At 50.0% G+C, this 26,741-nt stretch overlaps 1 protein-coding gene across 7 annotated transcripts in view; it reads left to right on the top strand.

Annotated features, from left to right (window-relative positions):
• Window positions 1-26,741, top strand: part of ITPR1 (inositol 1,4,5-trisphosphate receptor type 1) — a 3,145,915-nt gene that overhangs the window by 936,543 nt on the left and 2,182,631 nt on the right. For all 7 annotated transcript variants that reach the window (XM_069643506.1, XM_069643503.1, XM_069643505.1 and 4 more), the window contains exon 19: window positions 6,828-7,079. In XM_069643506.1, the coding sequence (XP_069499607.1) occupies window positions 6,828-7,079 (252 nt within the window). The remainder of the gene's footprint in view (window positions 1-6,827; window positions 7,080-26,741) is intronic.

Genomic DNA, 26,741 nt, shown 5'->3' with positions numbered 1-26,741 from the left:
TCTGGCTCGCAGAAGTATCCTTCTGTAGGCGAAAATAGGGGATTAACTGTCTGTGGGATAATGCAATCAGCCTCCCACTTTCCCCTCTCACCCTCCTCGAAACCCTTCTGTGATTCCTCATAGCGTCTCACCTTAGGGTCTGGAAGGACGAGCTCTCCATCCTGCTTCTGATGCAGGCGCGCGTTGGTATCCAGTTACTTCACTGGATTTTCGGATTGGTGAGAACCAAACTTGCTTGGCTTCCAGGTAAGTTTTTTGATGAGGTTCTCCTTGTGTCCACGCATTAATGTACTAATGCTAGTGTCTTTTTCCCCATAGGGGCCGGGGTACGGAATGCCGGGGAACGGGCACCGACCCGAGATGAGAGGTGAAATCCTTGTAGAAATCAGGTAAGTCTTTTTTTTGGTAATGTCTTTTCATTTGCTCATTAACGCTGATGTCACTTTTTCCCTTTAGGGGCCGGGGTCCAGAAATGCCAGGATGCGGCGCAGAGCCGAAATGAAGAGGGATTGAATCAACAGGTAAGTCTTAACATGGAGATTTAGCTTTCCTTATTCCCTTCTCTCTCTCACCTTTTGTTCTGGTCTTTTTCTCCCTAGGCGCTGGGGCATGACTGCGAATCCGGATGATCGCTGCTGAACATGGAGGCGCCCTGTAAAGGTGAGTGGAATGCGGCGCTGCAGCGATCGACGCGATGAGCTTTTAAATAAAAGTCTTCCTTTTCAGGATTGTCGGTGAGATGTCTCCGGGATGCGGATTTAGCCGGTAAGGACTTTTCCTTCTTCTGTTCTCTTCTTCTCTTCCTTTGCAGGTGATCCAGGATGCTGGCAGGCGTGGCAGAAGTCGGGATGCAGGAGCAGACACGGTGAGCGTCCAGCTGCTAGATGCAGAACAACGCAAAGCTCGTGTGGCTGTTCGGGTGGGGTTTAAATAGCCTTGGAAGAAGTTCCAGGTATGTATCCTTCCCCGACCACGCCCGGATGGTAAATTAGTCCCACAGGTAAAGTAGTTCCTTTCAGGCCTCAAGGAGGCCGGGATCCTGCAGCATGGTCTGCATCAGGTAAGTGCACCCAAGCACTTCCATAATGAGCCTGGCGCCATAGGCGCCAGGACACTGTCCAAAGGGCCCCTATATGGGGTTGCTGGGTCCTTCCTTGGGGACTTGATGTCCGCTTTCGGGGACGCAGGGCTTGAACTGGCTCCCCGGGAGCGGGCATCATGACACACCTATTATGTGTGCTTGAAATGCAACTGCACAATCCTTTAATAAATACTGCTAACATGCTTCTAATGGATTCTTCCCACAGATTTCTCATCTTTGATATATATATCTCGCAGCGCAGGTGCACTTTGCACACTTTTCTACCACCAGAGCCCTGCTCCAGACATGACATTGGGGCCAGTATATATATATATTTCTGAGGCTTGTGGATCTGCTTAGATCACATGCTATGCATACGCCGACATCTAGTGGTAGTTGTGGAGTGTAACATTATTTGTTTTCGAAACTCGAAAAAGGGATGTCGACTGGACGTGTCAGTAATTCTATCCCTAGTGTGACGTCCATTGTACCCATGGTCCTTCACGTGTCAAGGTTCCTTGATCGCTAGTTTGCGGAGTTCTTCAGGATGATGCCTGTGATTAGAAAAGGTTTATTATAGATTTTCTTACTATTCTTTCGCTAACCGCCCGCCGCAAAGTCTGCTGCAGATTTGGACAGATGGAGCCATCGTCGATGACGACCAAACAATCCTCTCGATGAACACTGACCGCGGCCTACACAGGCCTCACCGGGCCTCGCCCCATCACAATTGGGGGTTTGGGGGGAGGCCGTACTTTCTTCTCCTTTCAGAGAACGCCTAATCTCTTCCCCTCATTTCCTTCTCTTCACTGCGTTGCCTTTTCTACTAATCATGAATAATACACCTTTTAAGTTTTGTTGGGCCTGCAATAGGAAGTAAGCCTGGGTAGACGCACACAGGGTGTGTTAACATGGTCTCCTACAGGATCACCCGAAAAAGAACTGCAAATACTGCAAGCTCCTTCGACCAAAGACATTGTAGGACCGTAAAACAAAACACTGGGCCGCCCACGTCATGCAGGCTGTGGCCTCCATTGACTTGGATGGAACTTCATGTGATGGAAGCGTCTGTGTCCTAAGTGATACCGAGGGCGAACTGGATTCAACAGACTCTCACGTGCCAGCCTCCGAGTCCATTAACCAGGCTGGTGGTCCTGTTACGCAGACTACACCCAGCGACTCAAGCAGCCACACTTCACGATAACCAAGCGCACATCCCACTACCGACTGTCAACCGTGCTGTCGACCGCTGAAAGCCATGCAGTGTCAAAGGAAAGGTCCTCGAAAAAACATCACTGTCGTCTGGGCCATCACGCTCGCCGCATGACGGGCTTCCGAAACACACACAAGTCTGTTTCCGACATGTGCAAAAAACAGATGCCCTTTCGCACGCCTAAATGCAGCAGTAGAAAGGTGCTTGTACTGCCCCTTCCACTACCTCAAAAATGAGAGAACTCATTAAGAAACACGTCCAGGTCCTCTTTTAAAATCTAAGATGTCGAAAATCCCCTTAAAATTTCAACGCCTCTACGGTCTAAGCCCTCCAAATCCCAAGTTAGAGGCCCCTCTAAATCGAAGGATACCCCTGACTCATGCACCACAAGGAGCCTACACCCTTGCAGGACACTACTACTTCAGTATTTCCAAAGTCATCTGAGTGGACCCCAGAGAGCTACGATAGGGTCACGAGGAAGATATCCTCTTTTGTAGACTTCATGGACCTGCACCCTGCAGAACTGTTTAACCTTCAGGCCCCATCACACACAGTAGTAGCTAGGGATGAACCAGCAGCCAAAAAGGCACACTTGGACACTTTTCAGCCCAAAACCGCCACCCAGAGCCAAGCTACCCCTCAGCTCCCACTCCCCTCTCAGGCCATATATTTTGTAGACACCTCAGATTCACTTGATCCTGGCTCTCAAGGAGATCAAGGGGACCAGTATGACCAGGACGAGGGTGATAAAGACCAATAGTACGACAATGACAATGTCTGTTATCCAGTCACCAGACCATCAAGCTCAACAGTGGCTGACTCCCCAGTTGACAACCAGCTCCAATACAATGAGCTGCTCCTGAAGGCCGCAGAACATTTCATCCTAGACACCCTCGAGGCCCAAGTTGATAAAGACTTTGTGCACCAAAGGCACCGAGGCCATCGGTGCCTTGGCGAAGATGTTCAACTTCTTCAGACGTAAGTTCTCCCATTCCATTGGAGGACATTCTTGGAGACAAGTCTGCAGCCCAATTAATTCCTGTGCTACAATCTATTCAGAGATGCATTCTCCCCTCTCTCCTAATGCCAAACCCTTGCTCAAGACGGCAATCCCGCATCGAGAAGGTGTCGCGACCAGCCCCCAACAACCCTCATCGGGGGTCAGCAGAAACCCAACTCCTGGTGGTTACCACAACTAGGAAAAGGGCAGGCACGCCTCTTGCCTCTGCAGAGTCTCCACCAGATAAAGTGAACCGATTTACAGTTTTGGTAGAAAGGTGGCTTCCTCAGCTGCCTATCAGACTGGGATAGCCAACAATACTACCCTTTTGGCTAGCTACAGTTGCTATAAGTGGGACGAACTGCAACTACAAATTGAGACCGTCCCAGAGCCCCTAAAATCTCTGCTCCTAAAAACTGTAACCGAAGGCAAGCAGGTGGCCAACTGCATCCTAAAAAAGAAGCTGGATGCCGTGGACAATGCAAGCCCTATCATAGCTGAAGGCACGCTCATTAAGCATCATGCCTGGCTTAGGCAATTAGGTTTTAAACTTGAAACTCTGGCCACTTTACTCAACATGCCTATTGAACCAAATGCACTGTTCGGTAAAGCGGTTGAGGATGCCCCTAAAAGCACCAAAGAAGAGTATGAGACCCTAAAATCTCTTGGGCAGCTATCTAACAAGCCGTTTCTGCAGAGGGGTCTTTCAACAGAAGACTGTTCCTTGGGCAGGGCCCACAACGTTCCTCTAGTTCTGGGCAAGGTAAACAATCTACATCATGGGGCACCTTGCAGGGACAATCCTCCACCTCCTATTTTCAAAGAGGCTACAAAAGATCAAGTAGCAGAGGTAGAGCCTCCTCTGTAAGCGGCTCTACCCCTCCCAAACAATGAAGACCCACTCCAGGTCCCCTCCCCTGCCACTCGAAGAGGTTGCATTTCACCCACGCATGAGGAGATCACCTTAGACAAGTGCGTGTTATCCACTGTGGCTGGTGGGTACTGTGTAGAACATCTATAAAAAACCATCCAACCACCTGCCGAAAAACAAAGAAAATCAACACAAGAGGAAAATCGCATACTACCTTCTGTTCCAAATAGGTTTCTCCAATCAACAAGAAAGTCTTGTACCCAGTCAAACAAAGAATTGCAGTGTTCAATTATAAAGACAAAGGAAAGTCTGGTCTTCTCAAACGAAATAGTTCAGAACATGCTCCTACTAATACCTCACTGGTCACCAGATAACCGTACGCAGAGCAATGCGCGTGCTCGGGATGATAGCCTCATGCATCTACCTAGTTACACGTGCAGTTGCGCACAATTAAAGAGTGGTTAGCAAAACAATGGTCTCAAGCATCCGGACAATGTGACGATCTATTGGTTGTTTCTGTTAACCCTTGTACAGGCTCTTCGCTGGTGGTCCAAAGACAATTTATCGAAAGGAAATCCCTTTCTCAATCCACCAGTTCAAGTGATGCTAATGACGGACTCCTAACTCTGGATGGGGAGCCCATTTCCTTCACCATACAGCTCATGGGCAGCCGACACGCACCACAGCCCAAAACCACATCAAACTTTGCGCACAAATATTGTATCAAACGTTCAGAAACATTTTCCACGCTCAGATATCAGGACTGGCTGGTGTCAATAGTTCTCCAGGACGGGTATTTCCATGTGCCGATCCACCAGAAGCACAGGAAATTCCTGAGATTCCTCATAGGGGACAAGCACTTCCAGTTCAAGGTGCTCACCTTTGAGTTGACCTCCACGCCAAGGGTCTTCACCAAGCTCATGTCAGTAGTGGTGGCTCACCTCAGGAGATCGTCGTCCATGTTTTCGCATACCTGAACGACTAGCTCATCCAAGGGAAGTCGAAGGAGCAAATTTTCTCCCACCTCTAAGACACCAGCTTGCCCACTCCTTCCATTAAAAAAAAAAAAAGAAGAAAGGAAAGTGTTCATATCTGCCTGTATTCTGGCCACCTGACCCGAACTTGCCCTGCCCAGGAGAGCACGTGCTTCACCACCACTCTCCTGGCTTCATGCATCCAACAGCACATGTTGCACGTTCACCTCTTCTGCAGCGACATATCGCAGCGCAACTATTTTACCATAGCCGCACTGTGTTGCTGTGATGCCGCACACCACATTCGGTCATTTATTCTTAGGTTATGCATGATGTTGCAAACATTTAATTAGTGACTTCAAGCAATGTTGTTTTGCATATTAAGATAGTAGACATCGTGGATATAATCAAATCTTTAAATCAGTGCTTTGTGTTGCTCATTTTAACCAGCATATATTTGCAAGTTAACTTGCGCTCTTTGAGTTGGAAATGTTCCATCATGCATAAGAAAAACTCTGACTGCCACTGATGAGTGTTTGCAACCTGAACACCTTAATGACCTGCAGATCCAGAGACGCTGTGTGTGTGTCTGGCTAACTGAGACTAAGGGAAACTGGCAGTGCTTGTATGTCTGGCCAGACCACATTCTTTAACTGGTTCGGGAGAAAGAAAAGCATTCAGGAGTGTTTCTTGAGCCTTTGAACTGAAGGTACGCTCTGTAAAAATTGAAAGAACCAATGATTTATACTACACGTCCATCTCTGAATGTCGGTGAATTGCTGCCCCTTCTCCCACTTTTTGAAGGCACTAAGACTCCATTAACACGGTCCATGAAAATGTAGAGGAGGGCACAAAATATATGTCCTGCAAACGTACCTAGTAACAGTTAAGGTCACCATCACTTTATTTATGAACTTCATACTAAAGAATCCATTGAAGGAGAAATTACTTATGGTAATATTCTTTCTATGGATTCTTCTTCCACAGATTCCTCCTCGACCTCCCATTCTACTCCGCTAGGAAAGTGCCTGCAGTTAATGGCTGTCTTCTTGGGAGAAAGAGATGAGCTCTCATTTTATAGGATACTGTTCACCCCATCAGTGTGCGTCCACATTCTTATTGCGGTCCCCGTTCCTCGAGGTTTAAAAAACCCCCACAAATCCCAGTGTTGGGGATCTTTTCCACTTAGTATGAGTTGTGGCTGATTAGCCAAATCGTTTGGTTCTTCCTCCGCGGCAGCTGAGCTCTGGGGAAAAAAGGTGGGGAACTGAGGTACAGGGGTGTAGTTAAGCAGTACATGTACGAGAGCCAACGTTGCGTCCGGAGCCGAAGACCACCGCATCGAGGCAAGACTGATCGGCCGAGTCGAGGTGCACTACGCCCCCTGTTGAAAGGTTTTCTGAGGAGCTGATGGAATGGATATCTATCTGATGAGGAATCTGCTGGAGAAAAATCCATAGAAAGAACATTACGGTAAGTAATTTCACCATTACACCGCTGTTGGGATACCATTCCAAGTATGTGGTTCTTAATATGGTTAGATGAAGCTGTTACATTTTCCAGGAATCATGTATTGTTTTTCTACAGTTTAACATTTCCATCTGCTTTCTGCAGTGTTTTAAAAAAATGCATGGTTTGTGGGAATGTTTTACTTGCTCCAATTGGCCTCATTGTGTTCTTTCTTGCAGGTATCAGCTGAATCTCTTTGCACGGATGTGTTTAGATCGCCAGTATCTAGCCATCAATGAGATTTCTGGCCAGTTGGATGTGGATCTCATCCTTCGTTGCATGTCTGATGAGAATCTTCCGTTTGACCTGCGAGCCTCCTTCTGCCGCCTGATGCTTCACATGCATGTTGACAGGGACCCCCAAGAACAGGTCACTCCTGTGAAGTATGCCCGCCTGTGGTCGGAGATCCCCTCTGAAATTGCCATTGATGAGTAAGTAGATCTTTCTCCACCTTTTCTTTTTCTAGTGTAAGTGTACAGTGCAAGTAATGTAGCGGGCATAGGGCTTATAAGGTAACATGTTGGTTTACTAATTATTCTAGCTTAGATTGTTTGCCTGTTCTTCAGTGAATACTGTAACTGTCAGGCAAGTGTATATTATATGTGAATATACCTAACTATATTGTGAAGAATAAAGCAAACCTGCTATGCTCAAATGCCTGGATCTGAATCTGGATGGGAGCAAAGTGAATTTCAGTACTTAAAAAATAGTGCCCGTTCCCGGGCTCAGTCTTTGCAAATTATGCAGGCTAATGTCCAATAACACTTGGTATTTCCACATTTGTGGAGATAGTGCCACTTGCACAAAGCTTTTGAAGGACGGTGCTTGTAGGCTATGTCTGTGACCATTTCAGTGCCCTTTATTTTGAATTTGTCGTTTGCTTTCATACTCTCATTCCTGGGTTTCTGCTTATGCCACACAGCAGTCGATTCAAATACTTGCAGTTCCTGCAGCCCCAGTTTTTAGAAATGGATAACCTCTAATATTCCTACATCCCGTACCCTTTCCTCCATACTGCATCGGCATCCCTCGTTAGGGACGGGAACTGAACCTTTTTCACCCCAAAAAATTATTTTCCTCTTTAAATGTAGCCGCGCGTGTCCCCGGGAGCGTGCACTCCCCTGACTCTGTCGCCACACATCAGTCCTCTTTTCCGCGCCGATGGGAGTGGACCTGCTTCACCTGTGCTGTGGGTGAGGCCCTTTTTCACCCCTCATAATACCACGCATGTCTACATTCTTCCCCTGGGATCTCGGTCCCAATATTTTATTTCGAGGGGATTGGGTCCTCCGACGTATTCCATATCTATGACATGTAATCACCACAGCTGTGCTGCTTCGGAAACTTTTTTGTGTCCTGCGTCGATGCGCCGTCGTCGAGGACCTCGTCCGACGTCATCCGATGTGATAAGTAGGACGCACGACGCCCGTAGCCTCAGTTCCATTTTTTCCGCGAACGTGTTGCTTCGTGAATCTCGGTTAACGCCTCGACTCTTTGGAGTTCTGTTCTTCTCGGTTCTTCGAACCTGTTCGTTTTTGTGAAAATCCTTCGTGTGAAGATGTCTTCTACTTCGTCGTCGACCCCGCGTCCGGGCTTCAAGAAGTGCGGGGAGTGTGGGTCCAAGATGTCGGTGACGGACTCGCACGACGCCTGCCTCTGGTGCCTCGGGGAGGCCCACGACACGGATGACTGTATGGACTGCCAGTCGCTCACGTCCAAAGCCTTACGCGAACGTAAGAAGAAGTTGTCGGTAGGTCGGGTGTCCAAGCCCCGGAAGTCGAGATCTGCGGGGCTTTCAACGGATGATTCGAAGGGTGACTCTCCGCGTCATCGTCGGAAGTCTTGTGGGTCTCCTTCTAGGATTCTGTCTCGCCACTCCTCAGCCTCTTCGAGGCATTCTCGGAAGCGCTGACACCGGTCGTCTTCCAGGTCCTCTTCGGAGGACTCTGCCCGGCACGTCGCTTACCCCTCCAGCCGTGCGACGCCGGAGGAATGGGCTTCCTTCTGGGAGAAAATGCTGGCGATTCTTGAGTCGCAGGGTACTAAGCCGTCCGCGCCCCTGAGTGGGGTCGGTCGTGAGAGGTCGAGAGACACCATCCGCAAGAGTGGTCGGCACGAGTCACGGGAGAGGTCCCGTTCGGACAAGGAGACTCATTCTCGACGTACCCGTTCCAGGTCCCTGTCCTCGACGCGTTCGAGACCGTGTGCACCTGTGAGGTCTTCGAGGAAGGCATCGACGTCTGAGGCGTCGAGGGCGTCGACAGGCTTTCTCGAGGCTCCGGCTCCGAGGAAGTCGTCGAAGCCGTTGACGCTCAGGTCGTCGAAGGACACGCTCGGGGCTCCGGCTTCGAGGGCTGTGTCGACGCCGCTGATGTTGGCGGCGCTGCATCTGACGTCGACGCCGATTTCCTCGACGCCAATCCTCTCTGCGCCGATGCCTGTTCTCTCGATGCCGATTCTCTCGATGCCATCGACGCCTTTTGTGTCGGAGGTACCCCGTGGCACGGGGGAACCCCATAGGAATGCTCTGGTTAAGAGCAAGCACTCTCGGGTGCCTTCTTTTCGCCACCTGGAATATATTTCAGAGGCGGATGAGGATTCTGATGCCCTGGTTCCTAGTCAGGTTCCAGATGAAATGGTCTCGGGCCATAGTCAGTTTGACGATTTGAGGCAGTCACTGCATGATGCCAGTGGACTGAACATCTCTCCGGAGGTGGAGTTTTGTAGGCCTGAGCCTGGCTCTCATGCCGATTCCTCGCACCGGCGCCTTATGGCTAGGGTTTCTGAGTACTTGGGATGGTCTGCTCCCCCAGGGGAGTTTGTGCAGGATGATGTAACGGACATCCTTGATGTTGGTCCCCCAACTGACCCGGTACTGCCGTTCCATATGGCTTTACAGAGAAGGGTGGCGGCGGCTTGGACTGCTCCGGAGAGTCTCCCGGCGGTGGGCAGATCCTTGTCGCAAAAATACCGTCCAGCCAGTAGCGACCCCTGCTACTTGACCAGGCACCCCACTCCGGAGAGTTTGGTGGTGCAGGCAGCCACGGCCCCGGCAAAGCAGGCGTCGTACCCTACCATCCCTCCTGATAGGGACGACAAACGTTTTGATGGCTAGGCGAAGAAAGTGTTTTCTTCTGGTGGTATGGTCCTTCGGGCGGCCAACTCCATTTGTGCCTTGTCTTGTTTCACACACACTCTGTGGAACTGTGTTGCGTTAGCGGCTGAACATATTACCGAAGGGGACGAACGGGATGGTTTCCTTGCTATCGTCCAGGATGGTAAGGATGCCATGTGTGAGTCCGTTCAGTCGGGTTTGGACTTAGCTGAATGCGTCAGTAGGTCCATGGTGGCTAGCACCCTGATACGCAGGTTTGTGTGGTTGCGGAAGTCGGGGTTTGCTCCTGATGTGCAGTCCCAGCTCCTCAACATGCCCTTTGACGGTGAACACCTTTTTGGCAGCAAGGCTGACGAGAGCCTTGAGAGGTTGCAGACCTCAAAAGCTGCAGCGAAGTCGTTGGGCGCTGCAGTTAGCCAACCTCCGCCTTTTCGTCCTAGGGGACAGTAGTGGAGGGGTGGTTCCTTTCGCTATTACTCGTCCTTCAGTAAAGCGAGAGGAGCTGGCAGTCAAAGAGGCCAACGCAGGGGTACCAGAGGTGGACGACAGGGTACCCGTGGTGCCAAGGCCGCTTGCGCAGTTGCCTCTTTGCCCTCAGGTAACGCTGCAGCCGCTCCCACTCAGTCATGAGGCCGTGTCCCATGGTTCGCCGGTTGGGGGAAGGCTGGCGCAGCATCTTGTAGAGTGGCAAGCCATTAATTCAGATGTGTGGGTTCTGGAGATCATAACCCACAGCTACTGTCTTCCCTTTCGGCACAGGCCTCGCGACAATCCACCGGGGAACCTCTCTTTGCAGAGTCCGGATCCGCTCCTTGCGCAGGAAATCGAGCCCTGCTGGAGAAAGTCGCCATAGAACTGGTGCCTGTAGCGGAGTGGAACAAGGGATGGTATTCCCCTTATTTTTTGATTTCGAAGAAAGACGGGGGATTGAGACCCATCATGGACTTGCGCGGTTTGAACAAACTCCTCAGGAAGGACAAGTTAAGGATGCTTACTTCCATGTGCCGATCCATCCCAAGCACAAGAAGTACCTGAGGTTCGCGGTTGGCGACTCGCACTTTCAGTTTCGGGTTCTGCCATTCGGATTGACTTCCGCCCCGAGGGTTTTCACCAAGCTCATGGTGGTGGTGGCAGTGCATCTCAGGCAAGGGGGGATTCACGTCTACCCCTACCTGGACGATTGGTTGATCAGGGGGAGCTCTCCCGAGCAAGTCCTGGATCATCTGTCCGTCACCTGCCACTCCCTTCACAGGCTGGGCTTCTCCCTCAATTTAAAGAAGTCCCATTTGACGCCAACACAGCTGCTCCAGTACATCGGAGCAGTGCTCGACACTTCCCTGGGGCAGTGTTTTCCTCCCCAGGTGAGGGCTCTTCACATTCAGCAGATGGTGCACAAGTTTCAGCATGCCCAGACGCTCCCAGCGTTCGAGTTCTTGAGGTTGCTCGGTCTCATGGCATCCGGCATTCTTCTGGTGCCAGAGGCTCGCCTGTGGATGAGATCTTTGCAGTGGGCACTCAAGACGCAATGGTCGCAGTCCTCCGGCAGGATGTCGGACCCGGTTCAGGTGCCGCCCTCGGTCGCCCGGGACCTTCTGTGGAGGGCCGTCGAAGGCAACTTGATGAAGGGGGCTCCAGTTTGGCTTCCCTGGCCGGAGGTGATGATCGTGACGGATGCATCCCTCACGGGATGGGGAGCTCATGGCAACGGGCTGACAGTCAGCGGTCGTTGGTCTCCGTCGGAGTCCAGACTCCATATCAATCTGTTGGAGCTGAGGGCCGTCAGGCTAGCCCTGAAGGCTTTTCTGCCGACTGTGCGAGGAAAGAGTGTCCTGATCCTGACGGACAACACAGTGGCCATGCACTACCTCAACAAAAAGGGGGGGCAGGGTCACTTCCTCTGTGCAGGGAGGCGATGCAGCTCGAGTTCTGGGCCATCCAGCAAGAAGTTTCGATCTCGGCAGTTCATCTGGCCGGAGACGAAAACGTGACGGCGGACGCTCTGAGCAGGCAGAGCGCGATCTCTCACGAGTGGGAGTTGGCTCAGGAGATTCTCCTGGAGATCTTCGCCCTTTGGGGGACCCCTCAAGTAGATCTCTTCGACTCCAGTGTCAACCGGAAGTGCGAAAGGTTTTGCTTGCAGGAATTTCCTCCAAAAGGAGCCTTAGGAGACGCGTTTGTGGTGGAGTGGTCATTCCCGCTGCTGTACGCGTTTCCTCCAGTCCCCGTCATCCCGCAAGTGCTGCGGAGGTTACGGAAGTTCGGTTCCCGGTTGATCCTCATTGCTCCGGCGTGGGCTCGGAGGACGTGGTACCCGGACCTTCGCCACTTGTCCATCTGCCCTCCACGCCGTCTTCCCTACCGAGACGATCTGCTCTCACGGGAGGGGGAGTCAGGTTCTCCATCCAGAGGTCAGATCCCTCAACCTTCACGCTTGGCTTCTGAAAGGTTGAGGTATAAGGATTGGGACCTCCCTGAAGACGTGATGGAGGTGTTGCTTTCGGCCCGAAGGCCGGCGACAAAGTCTCTGTATCGTTGCCGTTGGCGTAAGTTCTGCGACTGGTGCAGAGTTCAGAATGTGGATCCTTTTGCATGTGACATCCCCATGGTTCTGTCCTTTTTACTGTCTTTGGCCCACAGGGGCTTGCAAGTGGGTACCGTTAAAGGTTACCTGGCGGCGCTGTCCATCTTTAAGCGCTCGTCTGAAGAGTGTTCTTACTTTAAAATCCCTTTAATTTCACAGTTTCTGAAAGGGTTCACTAATGTGTTCCCTCCGTCACCTTTCCTGGTGCCCGGTTGGGATTTAAACCTTGTTCTTAAGTTTCTTATGGGTGCTCCGTTTGAGCCTTTACATTCTTGCCCTTTGAGGCTGTTAACTCTGAAAACTTTGTTTTTAGTTGCGGTTACTTCCGCTCGCTGAGTGAGTGAGTTACAGGCACTTTCAGTTAAGCCACCCTTCACTGTATTTCACAAGGATAGGGTTGTCCTTAGAGTTCGTCCTTCTTTTCTTCCGAAGGTAGTGACAGAATTTCATTTGGGCCAGAAGGTTGTTCTTCCGGCATTCTGTCCTCCTCCGCATCCTGGTAAGGAAGAGGAGAGGCTCCATAGGCTTGATCCTAGGAGAGCTTTAAGCTTTTATGTTTCACGCATGTCCCGGGTCAGAGTGGACGATCAACTCTTTATTGGTTACGCTGGAAAGCGTTTGGGGCAAGCTGTGACGAAACAGACTTGTCTCGCTGGATTATTTTGGCCATCTCGGAGTGTTACCGCTTGGTGGGTAAGGACCCACCGGCTGGCTTGTGGGCCCATTCTACCAGGGGTATGGCTGCATCTACTGCCCTGCAGAGGGGTGTTCCTATTCGCAACATCTGTGATGCAGCAACCTGGGCTTCAGTACATACATTTGTACGTCACTATTCCCTCGATTCCATCCGAGGACAGGATCTGGCCTTTGGCAAGGCGGTCCTTTGCTCTGCTATTTGATTGGCTATTCTAAATTTTGATTCTAAATTCTTTCCCTCCTCCTTGCTCTGGTACTGCTTTGGGAGTCTGTCATAGATATGGAATACGTCGGAGGACCAAATCCCCTCGAAGAACAAGTTACTTTCTTACCTAGTAACATTCTTTCGATGGGATGGTCCGACGACGTATTCCATATCGCTCCCGCCCTGCCTTCCCCGCTGCAGAATTTCTTTTGCGATTGCAGCTTACGTTCCGCAAGGCTTTGTGTATGACTGGCAGTTGACTAATGTCACACGTTCTGGGGGAAAAAACTACAACTGAGGCTACGGGCGTCGTGCGTCCTACTTATCACATCGGATGACGTCGGACGTCGGAGGAGGTCCTCGACTACGGCGCATCGACATCATCGACGCAGACGCCGAAAAAAGTTTCCGAAGCAGCACAGCTGTGGTGATTACATGTCACAGATATGGAATACGTCGTCGGACCATCCCATCGAAAGAATGTTACCAGGTAAGAAAGTAACTTGTTCTTTGAATTCTTAGGTGCCTTCATTTCAACTCTCCTCTGGTTCCTCGCGCCTACCCTGGCGCATGTCTGCCCTGGCAGGCTTTAGTAGGTGTATTCCTGCGATGGATCGTTTCCAACATCGGACTCGCACGTGCTCTACCTCTGCTGCCTTGGCAACGGCTGGTATGGCTGTTTGGCATGCAACACCCATACTCCCCAGGTCACTCAAGAACCTGATCGCGACTTAGAGGGAGCTGTTCACCAGGTCTCCTCCAGAGCATGTCAAGGAGTATGTGAATAGGAAGACAAAGGCCAAGGTATGTGTTCTGTTCACCAAAGCACCCGGCAAAGGCGACTCCTTCCCCAGGAAGCAACCGAGCAGCAGGGGCCACTGTAGTCTTGTCACCAGCGAGGGCACCAAGGCTCATCGAGCTAACGCCAAGGGGTCCACGGATTTTCCTGGTCCCAGTGCTGTGGGGTTTGTCAGCTCTTGTACCGGGAAATCTCCTGAGTGGCTATTCCTTAGGACCGGCCTATGCTTGAGGGCCCCCCCCCACACACAGTAACACTACCGGCTCCATGTCCGAGGGAAAACAGCCAACCAGGCCCACGCCTTGATGTCGAGGCAGCCCGATTCTGCACGGACAAGCAAGCAAGCAGGTAGAGGCACGATCCAGCTCTGCCTCAGGATCGTAACCCCAGTGTGGTTCAGGCCAGGACAAGATGCCGGCGCAGCCTGACAAAATTGTGGCACGTGAGGACATGCGCTCGTCCAGCGAACATCACAGGAAGGACTCCCAGGGTGGAATGGTCACCCCTCAGGTTACCTGGTGCACTTCATACCTGGGGACTTCAGGGCTGGGGCGCTACATCGAGGTGAATTACAAGCAGAGAAGGCAATGCGTGGGAAGCACGCAGCCATACATACCGGTCACACTTTCAGGGTCCACGCAGGAACTCGCATCATCAGAGTGTGAGAAACGATTCTTCGACAAATTCCTCATGTTCATGAAGATACCCGAAATGGGTAGAAAAGTGGGTATTATCCTGAAGGGGCTTATTAAAGAGATGCTTCCACCCATACCTGCCCAGCCACTGCTCCAGTGCAGCGCCTCCACGGACACATCTCCCATGCAGCCAAGTGTTGATGCTCTGTCCCAACTGCCCGTGGCACCCCAGGCTACTTTGGCACTACCAATGCCTCCGACGGATGCAGGGGACCCCCACGTTGCCACAGTACAGGTGGTCACAGACCAAGAAGAGGATCCGGCCACCTAATTTTCAGCAAGGGCTTTCACTGATCGGCTGGTGGGCTTGGCAGAGCACTTAGGCATTCCTCAACCTCAGAAGGAACAGCCAGAGGCGCAGGGTTCCTGGCTGAGCTGCTAACTGTAAGATCAGCCACTAGATCAGGCATTCCACTCCAAAAGGACATGGAAGCCCTGGCAAAAAAGGGCTGGTCCAAGCCAAACTCAAAGCAGCCCCCCAACAAAAGACTGGATGCCAAGTACAGGCAGGTCGAAGGGGATACTCTCCTCTTATCGGTTCACCTTCAGCCTCATTCATTGGTGATAGTGGCGGTTCCATGTACGCCAAACACTGTGATGCTGGAAATGCATCAGCCGACAGGGCCTCTGAATACTTGTCCTTTTTATTGCTTTTTATCATGTATTCTGTCTTGTATTCCGTGCAGGAGTTCATGTGGGACTCCTGGCGGTGCAGCTCTTCCTGTATTTGGTTTGGTGAACAGACCCTTGGGATACCCTTATGGCACCCATGGGTGGGAGTACGACCCTGTACTACTCCTAGTGTATGTTTTTGGGCAGCTGTGTGTGGCCCACAGAGCAGGGTACGGGCTGGTGGCAGCTCTGTGCTGAATTGACAGGTGCCCTGAGCCGCCTCCATTTTGGGATACCCAGGCCCTGTCATTGGAATCAGTGGATTCTGATAAGAAACAAGATGGCCTCTGCAGCCTCTTGCTTTCTAACGCCTGTTACCTTACTTTTCCCAAAGTCCCAGGAAGCCCTGAATTTGTCACTTCCCCCTGACTGGCTGTTGGGTGGAAGTTCCATATATGGTAGTGTGGGGAAGTCCCGGCCAGACTTGCTGGAGCCTTCCCAATGACTGTATGTTGTGGGTACGCCCATGGGGTGGGACCTGGGTGAATGGAGTGTGTGACGAATACGCATTCTGTGTTATGGGTGTCTAGTATCTGGTATTTGACACAATGACTGAGACAGCCCTGCCTGAAACTGGTATGAATGCAGAGTGAAGTGCTGAATGGTAGAGTACATTCTGTGTTGTGAGTGTCTGGATGGAGAAGAATGGCCTGAATGCACTGTGCGCCTGATTGGCTGCCTGACTGCCCTTCTGAGTGATTGGTTGCCTGAGTGTGACCCAGCAGTGTGAATGGGAGATCAACATCTGGGGGCCTCTCACTGCTAGAAATCATTAAGAAGCTGAAGGTCGAAACTGACATTGTTACTGATGCTTAACTTTGAATCCCACTGGAAGAAGAACCGCTGCTGCTGTCCCTCGCTAATCTGAAAGCTGCTGTACCTTCAATGAACTGATCCAAGAGAGGACCTGGCTGCAAGACCTCTTCCCGAGCTACGAAGTGCCATTGTGCACCAGCTGATCTTTGCCAAAGCTCCCTGGTAGACAGCCCTACGAAAGGCTGCCGACCGGAGAAGGGGACCGTCGCGGAGAACGAAGAGAAGTACTGGACAGCTGTCCACCGTTGCCTTCCGGAGCCGCAGTGCTCCCTTTGCCCAAGAACATTTCATTCCAAGGACTCCCTTGTTCATCATAATCGGCCGCTTTCATCCTGACGGAGAAAGTTAATGCTGCCGACGTCCAAGGTGGAGAATCCGCCGGTGGGTTTCCCGCCTCCCGAAGACCACAGAGACGTCGACAAAGCTACTGAAGCTAGCCGTGGCCACGTCCTGTTTGCTGACGACCCGACGCCCTTGCTGGGCCAAAGTTCTTCATTGACTCTTTGCGGCAATGAACACTCGTCGAGGTGCACCGCACGCCTCTTGTTCACAGGACGTTGACGAGCTTTCGTCAACTAGCACCGCGAAGATTGAAGCTGCTCCCTCTACGACCACATTCACCTCTTTGTTCACCGAATCTCGACAACCTGCAGCTCCCGCCTTAGTGAGTGTGCCTGTCGACGATTCGCCGAATAACTCTGCGAAACAGGTACTTTGGGGCTGTAGAATTTTTATAGAAGGAGATACGACTCTAATAGACAATATCTGGACTGGGCTTATAGTGAATCTTCATTTACAGGTTGCCCAGGTGGGAGGGGAATCCTCATACAGAACTGTGGCTAGTGGTAGGGGCCCAGTATTCTGCCACTGGTCTAACCAACTTATTTTCTTCTCAAGTCTATGGTTGATATCGTTTTGCTGTGTTGATTCGTATGCTATTTGAACTGAGTACAGTTGATGCATTTTAATGGAATCAGCGTTGTGGTACCACCTAGAACTGTACATATGTACCATTTTAGAATTGTGGGAGCACAAAGTGTGTTATTGTGATGGTGTATATAATGTGAAACTTATTTATATAAAGAGCTGTGTTTTCATTAACATAGTGTGTGGACATTCATTTGTGGGTGCTTGGGGACTACACTGTACTTAAGAACCAGCCCGCATCACCTCGTGAGACGCTAGGCTTTGATTGCTCGCCACGTTTACCAATATAGAGAATCTTGGCTGGGGTTCTCTGTGCCTCTCCTCTACCATATAGAGAGCAGGAGTACAGACACCCCCTCCGGTGCGTCTGTACACAAACCCCAAGCATCCACATTGCCCAACAAAACGGATGTCGAGGATGACAAAGAGGAGAAAGTTCTGGAGCCATATGGGAATAAGGTCTACTCCAACGCTGGACGCCACCTGTGGCAACCCAACACAGACGCTATGCTGGCTGCTGCGAATCAGAAGCTATGAAGGGAGATTGTAGATTTCTTCCCAGACCTGCCAGCTCACAATCAAGCAGCCTTCGAGGCGGTTTTGGCCATAGCCAAGATAGAGGCTAAGGACCTAATTGAGTCATCGATGGGCCATATCGACAAGGCCGGCAGGGCCATCACGTGGCCACTGACATGAGGCGGACAGCATGGTTAAAGGCCACCAGGATTAACCTTGACGTGCAAGACCTCATCCTGGATCTCCGTTTGAAGGGGGGGTTGACTTGTTCCATTTATCCTCAGATGAGGAATTGGACAAGAAGAAAAACTGTTCCCAGACTGCCAAGTCTTTGACTATATTAGCTAAGCCTGCACTCAGTACGTTCAGGCAGGGACAGGCCAGTGCTGACAAGGGAATGACTTTCGGCGTATTCAGGGACTTCCAGGATCGTAAGGCTAGGCAGCCGGACAGGGCCCCCAGCCAACACAGGCATAAGCACCAAAGGACGTCGCACAAGGGCTTCTGCCACTCTCCCTCTCAGGCACCTGCCTCAGAGGGAAAGGAGCAATGACGCCCCCATCAAGGTCCACAATTCTCCATTTGGGGGGGTAGGCTTGCTCTCCACATTCAGTCCTGGCTGACTTTATTTGCGGATCCTATCAGTGGTTTTCCCATGGGTTCCACCTACCTTTCCCTCTGAACTCACCCTTCTCTCCTCCCCCAGATTGGGACATCAGCTCTCCTTGCAGAGATTTGTTCACTGGTATTAAGTGCGGCAGTGAAGGAAATCCCCCTCTCTCGGAGAGGCTTGGGGTCTAACTTGTGGATTTTTGCGATGTAGAAGAACCAGGAAAGCCTGAAAGTGGTTCTCGCACTATCCTTAAACCTATACCTACCCCTACAAAATGTCAAGATGGTTACGCCAGCACTGATAGCGGAGTCTCTGTCCGGGAAAGACTGGAGGTGCTCCCTGGACTTGAAGGATGCATACCTACATGTCCCTATATGGAAACCCCACTGCTCCTTCCTTTGGTTTCAAGTGATGGGTTCCCATTTTCAGTACAAGGTACTTCCATTTAGTCTAAATTCAGCCCCCTAGGTTTTCACGAGGCTCATGAATGCAGTGGCGGCGTTGCTCAGGTCAGAGGGCCACCATGTATACCATTACTCGACGACTGTTTGGTCAGTGCGTAATCCCTGGTGGAGGTCTGGAATATGGCCTCCAGGTTTATGGATATGCTTTTGGATCTGGGGCTCTCCATCAACCACAAAAAGTTGCAGCTACAGCCTACCTAAACGTTAATCTTCCTGGGTCTGTTGTGGGATGCCAGGGCGCAGGGGATCTTCTCCGCCATGGAAAAGGTGGCATCTATGAAGACGGCAACTGGACACGTTCTCTGCAGATTGGTGACCATGACCTGGCGGTATCATCTGTTGGGTATTACGGCAGCAAGCCTGCTGGCGGTTCCTCATACAAGGCTCACAATGAGGTGGGTGCAGTTACACCCATCAGCCTCCTGGAACCAGGAGACGGGGTCCCAAGTGGCATCAGTCTCCATCCCAGTGGAACTCAACCAGGACTTGATTTGGTGGAGGCAAGACAACAATTCTATGGGGGGCATACCCTTCAGGCAGCCCCTGCCGGATGGTACCATCACAACAAACTCCTCCCTGAAAGCGTGGGGAGCCAGGCAGGGCCACCACAGTGGACAAAGGAAGACCAGAAAAACCACATAAACTTCCTCAAACTGAAGGTCATACAACTGGCTCGCAAGGCCTACTTACCAGTAATCAAGAACAAATAAATTTGTTTTCAGACAGACAGCTCCACTTGCGTGTACTACATCAACAAACAAGGGGGAATCAGATCGCCTCCCATGTGCAGGCTTACCATCGAGATATGGTATTGGGCTATAGCCCACAACAAATGGCTTTGTGCAATCCATCTTCCGGGGAGAGTCCAACCTGGAAGCGGACAAACTCAGCAGACTGGGCGTCGACAACTACGAGTGCAATTGAACAAACACGTCCTGCTTCAGATCTTCAGGATGTGGGGCCAGAACCAGATAGACCCGTTCGCCACGGAGCAGAACCCGCAATGTCAACTGTTTGACTCATGGCTGGGTCAGGGCACGTGCTCGCTGGGGAATGCCTTACGTCTTCAGTGGTGCGTAATGTGGGCGTAAGCATTTCCACCGACCCCACTAATCCACAGGCTCGTCTGCAAGATCAGAGAATGGTCAAACTTTCGCCTAATCTTGATAGCTCTTCCCTGGCCAGCCCGGCCATGGTTTTCGGACCTCATATGGCTCTCGTCCCTATGCTCCTTCCAGTATGGGGAGCGCTGCTTCTCTCCTTGCAAGGGGCGGGGGATGCAATGGTTCACCCCTCTCCAGAGATATTGGCCCTTGTAGCCTGGTTCCTGAACATTTAACTCTGCAGCACCTTCACCTGTCTCAGAACAACCTGATGATAATTCAGAAGGCAAGAAGTGACTCCACCAAAAACCAAGACATGTGCAAATGGACTAGGTTATGCTTCTTGGCCATGGAAAGAGGCATAGACCCACTGACATGCACAGTTGATAAGCTATTGTTCTCGGCACATGTGGCAGAGTCAGGGGTTCAGGTTTACACATGCCGTACCTACTTAGCTGCCATAGTTGCATACAAATCTTCAGACAACAGATAATTCTCCACTTCCAACCATGTGGTCAAGAAGCATCTGGCAGGGCTGACGAGGTTGTACCCCTCTATCAAACTCACACACCCGGTGTGAGTTTGATAGGGCGGTACAACCATGGTGATCGTGATTCTGTGGGCCATTGGAACCCATGGCGTCTGTCGACATCAGATTGGTCATGATCAAGACAGTGCTCCCAGTAGGCCTTACCTCGGCACATAGGGTTAGCGAAGTTCAGGCCCTTGTGGCTTCGTAACCCTATACCAAGTTCCATCGCAACAAGGTGGTGCTCCACACTCATCCTTTGTTTCTCCCGGAGGTAGTGTCTTCGTTGCATCTCAGAGAGGAGATGGTCCTACCTACTTTCTTTCCTAACCCAAAGGACCAGGCAGAAAAGTTAGTGCACTGTCTAGATGTCAGGCAGGCCCTCAAATTTTACCTCGAAGGCTAAAGGGCTTTGGTAAGTCTGATGCGTTATTCATCGCCTTTGGTGGGTCAAGGCCAGACGGTCAAGCATCAAATGCCTCGATAGCCAGGTGGATAGTCATTGACATCCAGAAGGCCTACAAGGCTCAGCAAAAGGAGGTGCCAGCAAATCTTCACGCTCATGCAGTAAGGACCAAGGCAACGGCAGATGCCTTCCAGAGGCATGTGTCATTACAACAGATCAGCAGGGCGGCTACGTGGACTACCCGCTCAGCATTCTGCAAGCACTATTGTCTAGAAGAAAGTGCATGATCGGACACTGCCTTGGGGCAAGCGGCCCTGAGGAACCTGTTCTCTTAAGATTTTCAACGTCTCACCTCCCAGGGGCTTCAATCAGTGGTAATGGCCCTTGCAGTATGGAGGAAAGCGGACGGGACGCAGGAGTAATTGTAAGTTGCTCACTGTAGTGACTAATGTACTCCCAGTCCATAGTCCCCTTTTCATCCATAGGTCACACCATCCTCCCCCTAGGAACATTGTTAAACAGTTTAACCAGTGCAAAGGGGACTGTGGTGTGGCACCAGAGGGGGGAGTCAGGGGAGCGCATTCTGGGGCCAGATACCAGCGTGCAAATACATTTAAAGGGGAAAAGACATGTTTTTCTGGTAAACAATGTTCTATTCCCGTCCCTAGCGAGGGACGCCCATGCAGTATGGAGGAAAAGGGACTATGGCCTAGGAGGACGTTGGTCACTACAAGTAATTTACTTATAATTTATAGCTTCAATATTTTTAGCATATTTAATTCGATTCACGGTTGTTCCAGATAAAGGGTTCTTCCACAATTCTCATATAGGTTGCTGATGCAGGACACTTGCATATCGGACCATGTTTCAATTGTGTGCCAACATCTCTTTTTTTAGATGACTTGGGCCTAGTTGGCATTTCTTACCAGAAAGGCCTATAAAGCAGGAAGACTTCAGTCATTACACAGAGTGTTTTGGCAATTCTCAGCAGGACCATGGCCCAACTGTGACTTGCTCAGATGTCGCATTTGAGCCTAGCTGAAGGTTTTCCCTAGGTTTGCCTCTGCCAAACACTAGATGGCTAGTCCAGATGTTTGAAACACTGGAGATTGCTGCACCAAAACTGGGCGCTCTAACGCATGTCGGCTTCAAATCATCTCATTATGGCTTAGTCCTGGAACATAAGATAACAAAGTTTCTTATGCTGCACGTAGCCGTATCATGGTCCTGCATTAGACCGATGGCTAAATTGCCCCTGCTACTACAGGTTTACCTGTCGGGACTGGCTTAGCTTGGTCTGGCCTAACTGAGCTAATCCCTACACAAATAACCACAGTGGATAAAACTAATGCTTTTTCTTGGGTGCATTGACGTGCAAAGTCAAATCATGTATTTCAGTTGTGTGAATCTTGACTTTGTTTAACTGCTTGATGTGCCCCTCTCTCTGTGAACAATGAGAACTTGGTTTTGCCTGGAGGAACAGCCCTCTGAATAAGCGACCTACCTACCTGCTTGATTTACTCATTTTAATCGCAACAAAATAGGGGCCTTTAAGCAGGCTTTGTCTCTTGTTCATTCCTGCAGTGCTCAATTGATTTTTTTTATACCAGAGGCGGTAGCAGCAGCTGCCAGACAAAAGCTCTATTATGGTTTCTGTTATGAAAATGCCCAAAAAGATGCATATTTTTCTACTATGTAATTATTGGAAAAATACTGGCTAAAAAGCTTTAAAATTTACTTTTGAACTTGCCTCAGTTGACAATAGCCCATTAGGCAATGACAACTACTTTATTTTAATGTAACCTTTTTATTGCATTTAAAACACAAATCAAACAAGAATGAAGACACTGAAAAAGACCAACACTGGGCATTCGCCAGAAGACAAATTTCATAGTTGGCTGGTACACCCCTTATCAAATTTGTCAGCCAATGGCAAGTAACAAATAACCCCAACATTGCATCTCCCAACCTCCTCCAGGTAGAACCAGCACCCCTCTCACCCCCCCTCCCTCGTTCGCTACGTAGGTCCTCTGTCATAGGCAGAATAAGATGGAAGTGCATTAAATCGAAGCAGCAGCATTGAGGAATGGGGGAGCCCCGGTCAAAACACATGGAGAAACACCTATCTTATTAAATGCGTCTATGCACAGCCCGTCACCATCTCATACCATGCACTCTGATGCTTGGGATCTAAATAAAAATATCGGCCATGTCCCATAACTTGTCAGTCCATGCAGGACCCGGCATCCTTCTGAAACAATGCTGTTGGACAGAGCACATTTTGGAGAGCAGCGCCCGCCACTGCTGTTGTGTCGGCAACCCCAGCTTTTTCCAGTTCAGCATAATGAATTTACAAGTGGTAAACCGGATAATGTGGATCAGTCTGCGTGTCAAATTGTCCACTTGCCTGTTATCAAGCCCATGCCCAAACAGCATTGTGTGTGCAGTCGGTTCAACTAATATCCCCTGTATCTCTGAGCTTTTGGGTGACCTTGGACCACAGTCGTTCAATTTTGGGGAAGTGCCAGAACATGTGTCTCTTAGTTCCAATTCTCCCGCACCACCTCCAGCACTGAGCCGTCATTGCAATGCCCATAATATATAGCCGAGCCGGAGTGTATAATATGCCCTGTCCATAAGTTTGAATTGTATCTCCCTGTGCCGAAGATTACATGGCACTTGGGTGATCGAGGCAAAAAAGTCCTATACATCTCCCACTGTTGTCCTCACCCCAAGTTCCTTTCTCCACATATCAGTGAGGGTCAAGTTCTGCTTATAGTTATTGTGCATAGTGAGGGCGTATATAGTCTAGGATATTCTGTGGGGTCCCTCATCACCTCTCTCACAAAGGGAAGGTTCTGCTTGTCTGGTGTCCCTAGTAGTGTGTGCCGCTATGACAGAGTGAAGGGCTTGGTACTGCAGCCACCCACCCAATTTGGGCCACCATATAGTATGTCTGCCAGGACGGTAACCCCAGTCCACCATCCGGCTTTGTGGCCTGGAGGATATATTTGTTTAATCTCGCTTTCTTCCCTCTCCATATACATTTTGTCACCTGGCAATTGAATTTGACAAATTGTGTTCTGGAAGGGAACATGGGAAACATGTACGCCAGGTACACCAGTTTGGGCATGGCATTCATTTTTATAGCATTTATCCTCCAAGTGAGGGACAACAGGAGGAGATCCTAAGAGGTCATGTCTCGGTTGATCTTCTCTGGTACCGGCGTGTAGTTCAGGTCAGCCAGCATATGAAGCATTGGGCTAATCCACACACCTAGATATGTTATGGTCTGCAATCGTAGCTTGAAAGTGACCAAGACACCAGGGTCCCAGGGAATATCGAGGCAAAGCAGATTTTATTGTGATTTGTCCCAGTTGATGCAATAGCAGGCCACACGCTCATATTCGCACAGTATGGCCGAGACGCGGGGTAGGTATCTGGCACAGTGACTAATATATAGCAAAATACTGTCAGCATATGCCCTAGTACTTTGGGCACCAGCTATACAAAAACCCCACTCACTAAGATATCCATGTACCCCCTACAGGGTCCCCGATTAGGAGCCCTAAGAAGGCGGACTTACCACTGTATATCACCGCCGAAACGTAAAGAACACAGGGAACACCTGAACATCCTGTACCCCTGTTGTTTTGACTCTTGTGTCTAATCAACACCTTACCACGTCGGCAGTGATCAGATATCTTGTATCCAATGACCCTACTGCTTTCTTTATTGAGGAGGAAAGGGGAGGAAAGGTATCCTTAACCTTGGCTCTACTGAGCTTTGTTAAAGAGATTTTCTTGAAATTGGATGTGTAGATTTCTTCATATACATATATATATATATAGTTTTTTTTACCTCAATCCATTCTGTTGATTCGTTTTGCATTTAAAGTTTTTTTGGAAACTGATCGATGCAATAAAAATAATTAAAAAAAAATATATAAAAAATATAAAATGTATTGAATAACTCTGCTATGCCAAGGATAACTAAAGTTTACAAGTTGGGATCAATGATGCAATGGACCTACTGAATTTTGTACATGCACTTGTATCCCTTCTCAAGAATACCACTTTGTTAGTGATTTAACTACGAAGCATTGTCTTTTTGTTTTGTTATATGCATTTTTCTTTAACAATTCCTTTGTAATTCTGTTCATCACCTTAAATGTACCTGATTATTTGTACTATGTGAAATTTTTCCTTTTTTCCTTTTCCTTTTTGTTACACCAAGTGCTGACAATGATTGCACTTTTTTTACAAACCTTCTGACATTCAGTTCTTTTTCGTGCTTAGAAAAACCTCTAGAAGAACTTGCACAACTATTAAGTGGGTGGAGACCTGCATCTAGCGGCCGACTCGTCCAGAGGATTTCTAGAATCAATAAACCTCTTCTCTTTTCAACATCCCCTCAGTGGACAGATTTAGTGACTAATCTACCTTTCCACCTTAAATTTCTGTGGTCCAAAATACAATTAGTAAGGGTACACTCATTGTTTAATTGTTCAAGTTTTGGCCTAGTACCCTTCCTCAACAGGCCATTCCCTATTAACCCCAGGTGGGTTTCTGTGTTACCGTATCAGTCGTAAGGCCATATATATTTATTAGGGTAACAGTTTGACTATAAAGTAGTCCTTGTATGAGTAAAAATCTTCCCTCTTTGCACGCGCTGATGAATAAGAATAGATATTCCCCTCAGCGCAAACAGTATCCCAGAGCTTCTTTGGGGTCCTCGAATGAGTGCCATTGGCGGTTGAGCTGGATGGACCACACTGCTGGTAACTTAAGATAATGTTTACACTCAGACTCCTGCAGCGCTTCAAAGAGTGGTTTAAAGGCCCGCCTGCGTTTGAAGACATCTGCGGAATTGTTGTTGAACATGCAAACTGTGCTGCCATACAAGTTTTATAGTCCATCAAGCCCACCCCCCAAACCTCTGAGTATAGCCAGTTCAGCAACCGCATTGTGATGGTGTGTGGGCGATCACTAGCTGCCGGCTTGGGGATAGCTCTGGGGACCCTTTCAGTGGTGTAGGATTGAGGGTCGGCAAGGTACAGCTTGTCTGATAGGAGAGCGTATACGTAACCCTCAAGATCAGTCCTCTCAGCATTCTCTGAAAGCCCACCAGGCAGAGGTTCTTGCATCTAGACCTGTTTTCTTGGTCCTCCAGCTTGGCCCCTAAGCGCTACACCTCTCTGATGAGTCTGTCGAGTTCTGTATTAGCGGTCTCATAGTTGTCCTTGAGCGTGCTAATATGCTGCCAATTGTCTGCAGTTCTGTCATCCTGGGCTTTAATTCGCGTGGTGACGTCCTGTAGTTCCTTCTAGATGTCTTGCATGGCAGAGTTGGTCGCCTGCGTGCGTTGGCCTATGAGCTTCATTTCCCCTAGTATCTACTGGTGCTGAGTTTGTATATCCATCTTCTGTGGGCATCTGGTGGATCTGCGCAGCTGGATAACAGCGGAGTTGGCTGCATCCTCCCCACTGTCAGAAACTGGGTTGCCCGGGGCCTGTTGCATACCCCGGGTCCCCACATCCCCCTGAGTGCAAGATCTGCCATTGCGTAGCCCAGTAGACTGGTATCCACTGCGCTCCTTGAGTTGCGCAGGCCCCCAGTGTTATGCTCACCCAGAGCGGAGCTTCAGTGTCTCTGCACCACAACCCAGCAGAGTGTGAGATAGGCAGGGGGTGTATAGGGCGTATGCTCTGAGACAGCAGGGGCTTGTCGGCCATAGGCTCCCACGTGTGTGCAGAAGATGTGCACCTGTGTGCGTTGGGCGTCCATGCAGTGGCCAGCCCTGTTTCAGCACTGCAAGTAGACAATAGCGAGTAGTTAAATGCATGTGGGTTGGGGCCCGGCAGCACGCAAGGCACAGTCCGAGCCCTAGATATGGCGCAAACTCGACTAGTTAGTTGATCACAACTGTGGTGTGGACATCGGCTCCAACACCCCTT

This window comes from Ambystoma mexicanum, chromosome 2p, assembly GCF_040938575.1.
Source record: "Ambystoma mexicanum isolate Mex_15411 chromosome 2p, UKY_AmexF1_1, whole genome shotgun sequence".
In the NCBI taxonomy this organism is placed as follows: Eukaryota; Metazoa; Chordata; class Amphibia; order Caudata; family Ambystomatidae; genus Ambystoma; species Ambystoma mexicanum.
The sequence above is the reverse complement of the archived record's forward strand: the minus strand, read 5'-3'. Positions and strand labels throughout refer to the sequence as shown.